The sequence below is a fragment of the Cyprinus carpio genome, chromosome B20, assembly GCF_018340385.1.
Source record: "Cyprinus carpio isolate SPL01 chromosome B20, ASM1834038v1, whole genome shotgun sequence".
In the NCBI taxonomy this organism is placed as follows: domain Eukaryota; kingdom Metazoa; phylum Chordata; class Actinopteri; order Cypriniformes; family Cyprinidae; genus Cyprinus; species Cyprinus carpio.
Window position 1 is genome coordinate 17,010,954 of NC_056616.1, and position 11,049 is coordinate 17,022,002.

At 37.0% G+C, this 11,049-nt stretch overlaps 2 protein-coding genes across 7 annotated transcripts; both read left to right on the forward strand.

Moving 5' to 3' along the window:
• The first annotated feature begins 1,155 nt into the window (after positions 1-1,155).
• On the forward strand, positions 1,156-5,439 carry LOC109096857 (KATNB1-like protein 1). Of its 6 annotated transcripts, none has more exons than XM_019110552.2 (10): positions 1,156-1,314; positions 2,414-2,541; positions 3,146-3,183; positions 3,278-3,554; positions 3,767-3,882; positions 4,143-4,193; positions 4,279-4,383; positions 4,476-4,580; positions 4,674-4,770; positions 4,861-5,439. In XM_019110552.2, the coding sequence occupies exons 2-10, from the start codon at positions 2,425-2,427 to the stop codon at positions 4,891-4,893; spliced, it is 939 nt and encodes a 312-aa protein (XP_018966097.1). In that variant the 5' UTR covers positions 1,156-1,314; positions 2,414-2,424; the 3' UTR covers positions 4,894-5,439. The 6 variants fall into 6 exon arrangements, with proteins under 6 accessions (XP_018966097.1, XP_042602839.1, XP_042602840.1 ...); XM_042746905.1 differs by having other exon boundaries at positions 4,677-4,770; XM_042746906.1 differs by having other exon boundaries at positions 4,294-4,383.
• Positions 5,440-7,951: 2,512 nt separating this feature from the next.
• On the forward strand, positions 7,952-10,481 carry emc7b (ER membrane protein complex subunit 7b). Its single transcript, XM_042746974.1, has 5 exons — positions 7,952-8,319; positions 8,619-8,738; positions 8,825-8,963; positions 9,194-9,274; positions 9,360-10,481. The coding sequence occupies exons 1-5, from the start codon at positions 8,093-8,095 to the stop codon at positions 9,504-9,506; spliced, it is 714 nt and encodes a 237-aa protein (XP_042602908.1). The 5' UTR covers positions 7,952-8,092; the 3' UTR covers positions 9,507-10,481.
• Positions 10,482-11,049: the final 568 nt, after the last annotated feature.

An 11,049-nucleotide genomic window follows, 5' to 3' on the forward strand; every position in this document is an offset into this window, starting at 1 on the left:
AAACAATGGCAGTGTGCCGTGCCTATACATTCAAAACCATTTCAGTTCAGTTCATAAATATTCCTGCATTCATATTATTAGTCTACACCTGTAGATTCTTCCAAGATGCTAGTTTAATGACAATATTCACTGTATTTAAATCTATTGTAAGCGGTTTGGCTGAACTTCACTATCTTAACTGTATTTATTATGACTTAGTGACGGTAAGAGAACATTGGTGAAGGATAATTCATAACTGAAATGTGCCTTTGCTTTCACGTGGGATCTGTATGATGTCAACCTCAAACCTCTAAGTGCTTATATCACAGTAATTATATGTCACATTACTGCAGTTTGTGGTTTCATGGAGCATTTCATGACCTAATGATCACATCAGCACTACCATGATAGTCATCACCTTTGAACTTAAGGTAATGAGATGCAAAAGGATGTTACCATTAACAAACATCAATTCTAAAAAGATTCTTACTGAAGATTAAAGCACTATTACATTACAATGAAATTATTAACAATTATTAAGGTACTTTTTTGTGATGTTCTTATCTTTTCTGTTCTGCATCAAAAAGACCAATACTTAAAATTCACAGTGAAACCTACTTAATGTATGTTTTTGATCATCTTAAAGACCTTTTTTTTTATCTAAAGGCTTATACTTTTCTTTTTATTCATATAAAACAGTAGTTGTCATCCAGAGGGCCAGGGCCCACTAGGGGCCTTAGCAAACCTCCAGATGGGTTTCAGGTTGACTTCAAAGTATTTTTTTTTACCGATATATTATCCTATATATATATATATATATATATATATATATATATATATATATTATATATATATATATATATATATATATATAGGATAATATATCGGCGCTCTAATCTAGTTTTTATCCGCCCACTCAAATGTTCATGAAGAATATATATATATATATATATATATATATATATATATATATATATATATATATGCATGGAAATCCATTCACTGTTTTGTTAAAAAAGCATTCCAGGATGCACCCCATTACGGTGGTTGAGAAAGAGCGTGCAATATTAGCTGATGTTTCATGGAGAAACTAGCGAAATGTTTTGTTTTTTTCCAAAGCCGAGCAGTTCCACTAATGCTCCATCAGATGTCGCTAAGCCCTCAATCCTCTGGTGCTTCACCCATCCCAGCATTTCAAGTTTGTATTTATTTGAATGGTCCTTCCTTTCCTCTGAAATCTACTCAAATTCCCGTTTCTTCCTGGTTGTGCATGGAAGCGCTCTCCGGATATATAACGTGCTTTAGGATGCATAGACAACTTTACACAATGCTATGGTGGGTGCTTGCGAAATACGCGAGGTTTTTGTACAAGTTATAGATTTTGTACGTGCTAAGTCCTTGTTTGCTAGCTGGTGATTAGCCTGACTTGTTTGTTTAGCAGCTAGCTATCTGGTGTGTTTTCATCACCTGCTTTGATATGCACAGGCCATTGTGAGTGTAGACTAATCTCTAGGCTTGTCTTTTGCAATTTAATCAAAGATTATTGACTGTTTGTCAAAGTGTAGTTGACTTAATTAGCTCGCCAGTGCTAACAGATCCTAAACCTAAATAGCAGCGTCACATCATTGGAGGCCTCAAGCTCCGTCTGACAGATGTCTACATATTTACCAGGAATATTAGATTGTTAATCTGAAATGTATTAATTGGGTTTGAGTCAAACGATTCATAGATTCATCATCTTCCTCTGACTCAGCGTAACGTGCTACGTGGTAAGACGTCCGTCCGAAAATTACAAGGCATGTCTTGTGTATTTAGTAATGAATTATGCTATATGATTCTTTGCACTGGCATGATATGAATGTCATGACTTGTACATAGCATATATAGTATTGTCTAGCTGGTTTTTAAACACAGCCCTTATGAACTGCTCGTATTCTAGCAAACCCAGAACTTTCTCTCAACGTTAGCATATGGTTTCCGTTTTGTTATTTTTTTGTTTGTTTGGAGAAAACTCAAAGAAAACCTATAACGTTATTCAATGGTTATTTGGTTATTTTATAACCAAAACTACCGTTCACTGAACGTTCTGGGAAGCAAAAAATGATATATGCTGCGTTCGAAAGTTCTAAATGCGGCCCTGGGAGGCAGTATTCCAAGGCTATTCCTAGGCATGTCCGAATCTAAATTCTGCTTTACTTCCTGTCTATAGTCAAAATCTGCTGCTGTGCCAGACTGTCTAACAATAGCTAAAGCTTTACATTTAAATATTCCATGAAGATCAATTGATTCGTTTTAATACGAATTTGATTATATGATTCTTATCTCTAGGAGAAGCTACACAATGGAGGCTTTGAACAAACAAACCACAGCTATTTGCTTTAACAACATCATGCATCCTGAGCTGGCTAATGCGTCTTTTGCCATTGTATTTTAGAGTCCCTTATTATGGCCACTGGAAGTCATGTTGGAAGTAATGCAGAAGTCCACAGGCTCAAGCAGGCCCAGCCCCATGATCTTCTCAAACTTATGGTTTGTTCTGGAGATGAGAAGAACATGAGGGAGGTGAGTAAAAATTGCCTTAGACAAATTGTTTGTAAAGTTTGTGCTGGCTGGGATTAATAGGGAATCATTTTCAGTTTACAAATACAATATTAAGTCATTTAAAGGGATCATATGATGATGCTAAAAACAACATTATTTTGTGTATTAGGTGTAATGCAATGTGTTCACGTGGTTTAAGGTTATAAAACACATTATTTTCCACATACCATATTATTGTTCCTCTCTGTCCCACCTTTCTGAAACGCATCATTTTTTTACAGAGACTTTAGTCTTTGCAACTTTATGGATCTTTTATATGCACAAACAGCTTGTAACACTCCAAAGACAAAAGAAAACTTGAAAGCGCATCATATGACCCCTTTAATGCTGGAATACACTACACAATTTTTGCCTAGATTTTGCCCTACTATTGCAGCCTGCACATGCCAACACCGAAACCACGTAGTATATGATGGATGTATTAGTGTGTGATGATCCTCAGGCATGTAGTGTGTGATGAACAGTTGTTCAGTTACCATTTACAAAGTGGGCAAATGTATGATGTCTAGTGTTTTAAAATCTGACAGATTTGAAATGCTAGCTTTTAACTGTTGTCTCTTTTCAGGTGGATTATTCACTTAAGGACGAAACCGATCAAGAGAGGTATGTTTTTGGTACATGGCAATGCAAACTTAATGACTTTTCATATTATTCCTTGTTTTGACAAGCTGGGCGTGCATTATTCTCCATCCCACAGATTTCCAGTGGGCCGTTGTGTGCACAAATACAGCAAAGCGAAGCGAGCGGTGGTTAGCAAGAAGAAAACACGTCACTCTGGGGTGGGATCAAGAGCATGTCGGAGATCGCCCACCGCAAGCAGGACATCTGACATGGCAAACAAAGAAAATGAACTGACCTGTGCTGATGACGTGCAGGCTATTCTTTACAGTGACAACTGTGGGTTCCCTGTGAACTCAACAGACAGCTCAAAAATGGCAGGAGTTGGCTCCAAATACAGTGATTATTTCACTGAGGTGAGATATGCTGCACGCTAGTGCTCGTGTTGACTATGTTCTTGTCATTCTAAGCTGGAGCTTTCCTGTGTTCATTCTTATTCATGATTGTCCACATGTGACAGTGATATAGTGATCAACCCCTCTATTTCTGCAGTATCAATCAAGGCAAAATAGTGATCTATCATCAAATAATAATATTTGCACTAACCTAATCATTTGTTGAATTTCAGTTATCAAAGGACCATGAAGCAATGACTCATGTGCTCTTTGGAAGAAACCTGAGACTGAATGTTGCATTGACTCTTTGGCGGAAAAACGCAAGTGAACTAGTGGCATACTTGAACAGGTAAGCGTTTTGAAGTTTGACTAATATTTCACAGTATAAGTGTTTTTGTGGTATTTCGATTAAATAAATGAAGCAATGGGTGAACAAAAGAGACTTCTTTCAAAAGCATTAAATCTTAAATTCACTTTTTGAACAGTAGTGTAAATATTGCAAGTACAAATAGATTTGTGTTTACTGCATGTTGAATTCCCCTTTTTCTCACATTTTTCTACAATCTACATTTTATGAATACCATGTTAACCAACTTTTTTTTCCCCCAGAATACAAGACACAGGGGTGCTTGTTGACTGTTTGCCTGTACTCACTAAAAGGTAGCCTATTTAAGACCTGTTTAATATTCAAAGTTTGCCGTTGGTGTCACATTGTAGATTTGATGGATATATTGTTTCATACCAGTTTCTCCCTCTATAGTCTTCAGGAAGAACAGCCATGTATTTCAATAGGCTGTTGTGTTGACCTTTTACCACAAGTGAAAATGATTCTTAACACTAAATATGAAGAGTAAGTATTTAGTCCCATATTTTTATTTGTTATCATTGTTTATTGTCATTTATACAATGCATTAATCTTTTAAACGGTTGAATCTTTTCCAGACACCTCATCGTAGCTTTACACTGGGTTCAAACTATCATTAAAAAATGGTGGTCTGAGCTCTCCACAAACAACAAAAGCTTGCACGATGGCTTTTCAAATGACAGGTGCTTCATTTTTATATGAATACACAGAAATTAAATGACAGAACATCTTATATATGTTAGCTGGAAGCTGATATTGAATATGTTTGCATCCAGCAGGAATGTTCAGGCAATGAAGGCGATGCTTCTTGAACTGTGGGAGGGGAAGAGACACTTAAGCTCTGTCCCAGGAACTGTAGGAGAAACAGCGAAGGTGTTTTATTTTTCCTAGTCAAGTGAAAAATTGCAATTGTTCACAAAAATCAGTCTTACCTTATTTCCTTTATCATCCTCTCTTCCGCAGATTATAGAATCATACGTGTCACAACTGCGCTGATGTATCAATATAACACACTATGGAGATAACCACTACAAACCCTTGGTGCATTTTAAGCTTTTGATTGGCTTGGAGCTGGTAAATCTGAAGCTCGGTAGGCTGTGGTGAATTGGGGATAGATGAACTGAACAATTCAGACACTCCGTTTTCAGCACTGGAGGAGGAACTCTTCCTGCAGGCTCTGAATGACTGCTTCACATTGAAGTGGACTTGCTTAGGGGCACATAATCAACTCCATGAGACTCTATGGAATCAGGCAACTCACTGAAGTGCCAAGCAGAAGTTTTAACTGTTGCACTTGTAGTGCTATGGTGTGAATCTGCTTAAGTGGATGTGATTGTGTAAGTGTACCTTTATCAGAATGGTTTTTTTTTTTTTTTTCTATTTTTCAGTCATGCACTTGAATTGCAGGAGTTTTAAGTTATTAGTGTTGTTGTCCATTGCCTGATCATGAATGGATATTTGAGTGTAATGTGTACATAGTGATTTTTCTTTTAATCAGCTTTCAAATAAATCTACATAACTAAACGTTTTTTGAAGTTTAAATGAATATTTACATTTTATTCACATGTTGACTAATGTGCATGCACAACCCCAATCAAAAGTGATATGATGTCAGAAAAGTTGCTGAATGATTAACACTAAAAAACAAGCTGTGTTTTTAAATTTTCAGACAATGTTTTAATGCAATGTTCAGTATGAAAGTCACATTACATACACACACACACACACACCCATACTCAGAATTCGTGCTCTGCATTTAACCCATCCACATTGCGTGCACACACACACATACACACATCCGGAGCAGTGGGCAGCCATTTTAGCAGTTGGGGGTTCTGTGGCTTGCTCAAGGGCACCTCAGTCGTGGTATTGCCTGCCCGAGACTCGAACCCACAACCTTAGGGTTAGGAGTTAATCGCTCTAACCACTAGGCCACAACTTCTTTTGTGAATTATTCATTCATTCATTTTCATTTTATTGTCCACAATGTGGAATTTTGCCTTCGGTCTCATAAAAACAACAATCAAACCAACAACAACAAAAACAACAAGAACAACAAGACTAACACACAGACATCTTCAGGGCAAAATGCAGTACAGCAGTAGCAATTACGTTACAATACATCAACGGGACGTGTTGTTCAACGTCCGAATTGCATTAGGGATAAAAGAATTTTTAAAGATATTACGATTTGCCCTAGGTACTCTGTAACGTCTGGCAGAGGGAAGGAGTTCAAACTCCCTATTGAGTGGATGAGTGGGATCGTTTTTTATTTTAAAAAGCTTTTTTCCTGAGAACTTCCTCGTACATGGAACTTAATTGTTTCTGATTTGTCCCTATGATTTTTGAGGCAAGGTTTACTATTCTCTGCAGCTTACTTCTCCCTTTTACGTTTAAATTACCATACCACACATCGCCATGTTAAAAGTTAGAATACTCTCTATCAGAATCTTATAGACTATTTCCATAATGTGCTTGCTCACTCTAAAAGAGTTGAGCTTGCGCAGTAGATGGAGACGTTGGTTACAAGTTTTAAAAATGTAGTCTATGTTTTCACTGAAATTTAGATTAGAATCAATATATGTACCGAGGTATTTGAACCTTTTCTACTACCTCTACAATTTGTCCCCTAATTATAAGGGGCTGCACAGGGTCCTTTTCATAAAAGACAAGTTCCTTTGTTTTTGTTACATTTATCTCTAAGGAACTTTCATCGCACCATTTCTGGAGAGATGACACATGTGCTCTATATACTTCCTCTCCAACTATGTCCCCCCTCTTTAATAAAGCAACCAGGGCCATATCATCTGCATACTTGAACAAACGAAAATTTTCCAGATCTAATTGGAATTCGTTTGTATAAATGGAGAAGAGTAATGGAGATAGAATAGTCCCTTGCGGGGCGCCAGTATTAAGTACAAGGATGTCAGACCGAGTATTATTAACCAGAACCTGTTGAGGGCGATCAGAGAGGAAGTCCCTTACAAGGTGGATAATACCACCATTTACTCCTATATCGATAAGCCTCTGCAGCAAGGTGTGAATCTGCATGCTGTTAAAGGCAGATGTAAAATCGATAAACAGGGCCCTAGCAAAGTGAGAGGGGGCTTGAAGGTGCTTTGCCAGGGTGTGAAACATACTGACAGTTGCGTCGTCGGTTTCCCCTCATAATTTTGTAAGCAAACTGGAGATAATCTAAGCTGTTAGAAACTGATGCTGTAATATGTTTGCTTATAACTCTCTCAAAACATTTTCCTAAGATGGAAGTAAGGGCAATGGGCCTGAAATCTTCTAATTCAGTGGCTCCAGGTTTTTTCGGAATAGGCACAACCATTTGCAACCATAATTCACAAAACAATCCTTAACAACTCAACTCCAATAACACACTAATAACACATTAAGCTGAGAACGGATCATTGAGTTGACATAATAGTGAAACAAAGCATTGAACGTTGGGGATGCAGTACAACATAAATATACTGGATTTTTTTATTTTTTTTATCTCAATTAGTAATGTGTTTATGTATTTATTCATCAATGTACAAACTAAATTGGGTTTAAATTTAAATTATATTAATATTAAGGTTTTAAAAGTATCAGCTAGTGCAGTGGTTCTCAAACCTCTCCATGAAGTACCCCCAGCACGTCTCCCTCCATCTGAAACACCCACTTCAGGTCACGCAGTCTCCACTAATGATCTGATGAGCTGAATCAGGTGTGATAGATGAGGGAGACATACAAAATGTGCAGGACTGGGGGTACTCCAGGACAGGTTTGAGAACCACTTAGCTAGTGCAACAAACTGAACGGGGAGAGGAGAAAATACAAAATAAACAACGCAATAAACAGCAATATGTGTATATATGTATGCTGCTACTCAGTGATTTATTAAAAATTTTATTTTCATTATTATTATTATTTACTGCACCACAGTGAAAGGATATTTTAATTTAAACCATTCATTCAACACGATCTGTTTAAAAGAACCGATTCGCGAAAAAGAGTCGGACTCCCAATTCGAAACACCCGCCTCAAGGATAATCACGTGGTGTAACAGATGCTCTTCCGGTCTCTGCTTTCTGAGTTCCGTTTACCGTTCACTTCCTTCAGATGAGTCGTATTCCCGTGGTCCAGGTTGACTCGTAGTAAATTATTGTACATTTTAAACGTCTTGTATATCGTGTGCCAAAACACGATGCAACAAATGAAACGTCTGTTAGTTGTGTATGTGGCCCTGCAGGCTCTGTTTGCGTTGTCTTGGTGTTTCTCCGACGCAGAGCCTGGGCCTGCAGCAGGTTCTCAGTCAAATGGAGACCGTTTCAAGATCGAAGGACGAGCGATCGTTCCCGGAGTGAAAACACAAGACTGGATCTCCACAGCCCGCATCCTGGTGGAAGGAGAGGAATATGTTGGTTTTCTCAAGTGAGTTATCACCAGCAATGCTAACGTCAAAAAAAAAAAAACCGATGTAAATATTCATTTGTGTGTGTCAGTCCTCGATTTACTGCAGCTTGTCCCAATAAGTTAAATTATAAAATATATCTTACAATGAAGCTTTCTCTTATATAAATATTTTTCTAATATATTTGTGAAAAAATGTGTAGGTTTTATGTGACAATTACAGGGCATTGTTATTCAGATTAGATCGACAAGGCTTTCATAACAAGCCATTAAACGTTTTGTCAAGGTTACACAATTAATCACATAAATTTCCCTTGCAGGACTGATGGGAGCTTTGCTGTCAACGATGTGCCTTCTGGCTCATACGTGGTTGAAATCGTATCACCATCTTTCAGATTTGATCCTGTTCGTGTGGATATTACCTCCAAAGGGAAAATGAGGTAGCTAACATTCCCATTTCTTAGCTTCTTCTAATATGTGATTTCATGAGCATCTAAGTTAATGTTAGAATGTTATTGAACCGTAGGGCACGCTTGGTGAATTACATCAAAACCTCTGAAGTTATTCGACAGCCGTACCCTCTTCAGATAAGATCCAGTGGTCCACACACGTACTTCATGAAGCGAGAAACCTGGGGCTGGACTGATTTTCTGATGAACCCAATGGTATGATCATATAATTGTTTCTTTCAGATGCATGTGGATGGACTTCATTCACTGGAAATTAATCAGTTATTGTTTATGTTTACTTATTCTAACTAGATTTTTATGTCCTCTAGTTTAGATTATCTTAAGTATTAAGGCAGATTTTCAGAGCCATTCATAATAATGATTTAGCTATAACATAAGTGTTGTTGAAGGTTTCTAATAGCTGTTGTGACTTTTGTCGTCCTTAGGTCATGATGATGGTTCTTCCCTTATTAATCATCGTCCTGCTCCCAAAGGTGGTAAATACGAATGATCCTGAGATGAGAAAGGTAATGCAAAACAAGAAGTCATATCTACAAGTTTATATTTATTACAGGTTATTTATACAATTTAATGTCTGTTTTTTTCCTGCAGGAAATGGAGCAATCTATGAATATGTTGAACCCTAACCCAGAATTGCCAGATGTTTCTGAATTCATGACTAAACTGTTCTCCAAGGGCTCCAGTAAATCTAGCGGAGGCAACAAAGGCAGCAGAAGTGTTGCTCCGAAGAGGAGGTAGTGCCGTGTATTTTGTCGGTTTTCTTTAACACTGTTTTACTGGGTTTTCTCTTTTATATATATGAACAGTTTCTTTTTCAACTGAAACGCTTGATGAAGCAAGACTGTGTTTGCACTGTACTACTTTTCCATGCTTAATTGTCTTCTTTGGCTGCATTGTTAATAATCAGATCATTTTAGTCATTGTGATGATACTCTGAAAACTATATATAAAATGTATTAATGGATAAAACCAGTAGAGATCAAGCAAGGCATGAATGTCTTTTTTGTTTTAGAGCTTAAATAGGATGTTTTAATCTTAAAAGTAGAATGGGTGAGAGAGTCTGGTCAAGATTTCTCTTCCAAGAGAAGACCGTTACAGAGATGTTCAGTTTTGCTAAAACATTTCAATATCATGTAATGCAATTAACATGATGGTAGTCTATGCTTTTACTGCTGCTGCGCAAAAGATCACAGATATGATTCCTTCACAGAAATGAGGTCAGTGCAGTTTCACCTCAGTTAGGACTTGAATAAAAGTGAGAATTAAATCTTTAGTAAGTAAAATTTAGCATGTTGTTGATTGGCTGTTGAGTTCTTTGGGTTGATGCAATAGCTGCATTACGGCTGCATAACAAGCCTAAATCAGATGTAGAAGTTAGTACTTACTCTATGTATTTGTTTTGCTCTGTTTGTCTCAAGCATTCTGGGATATTTCAAAAACACACTTGAGCTTAAGGGTGAAGATAGATGCAGAATATATATATATTTATGAGGGTCCATCTTTGCAGTGTGTACTTCCAGACCAGCCCAAGGAGGTGATGTTGACCCCAATTCTGTTTCATATACCTACTTGAAATAAAGCTTTTAGGTTATAATATTTACTATATCTTGTTGGGTTTGTACAAGACTGTGAATGAAGATGAGAAATGCATAAGATTTAAGCTATGAAGTATAATCTTATTTAAACTGAATGGAAATAAACTGGTGGAAAATATCCGTCTCAATTATTTGTCTACTGTTCTCAGCATGATGCTTGCATGGTAAAATGTGTGGACATCAACATTTAAGACCACATTTCATGATACGTAACTTGTGAACAGTTGCTAGTATGTCAGCGGGTAGTTTTAAATCTTCAGTTTGACTGAAGACATTAATAAAAGATGGAACCCCTGCCAAATCCAGATTGATGTTTCAATTAGTTGGGTTAATTTAATCTTTAAACATTTATTTCACATCAAATTAAATGGCACGTCATCACAACAGAAAGAGCAGAGACTTATTAAACAATCTGAATGGAAAACAGCCAGGCAACATTTATAAATGAGTTTATACGATGTGTTAATGTTGAAGTAAGTTCAGATCTAATTCTTGGCACAACAATTATGAAAGATTTTTTTTCTATAATGGACCAGTGCACGCTGGGATTCTGTAGAACTGTAAAATGTGATTGAATCTCTGCCATAAATTAATTTTACATCCAGAGGGAAGCTACAATCTTTTTGTGTGTATTTCTCTACAGTAATGCTTTGGCAGCTCCAAAATCTGAAGATCCATATCTACTG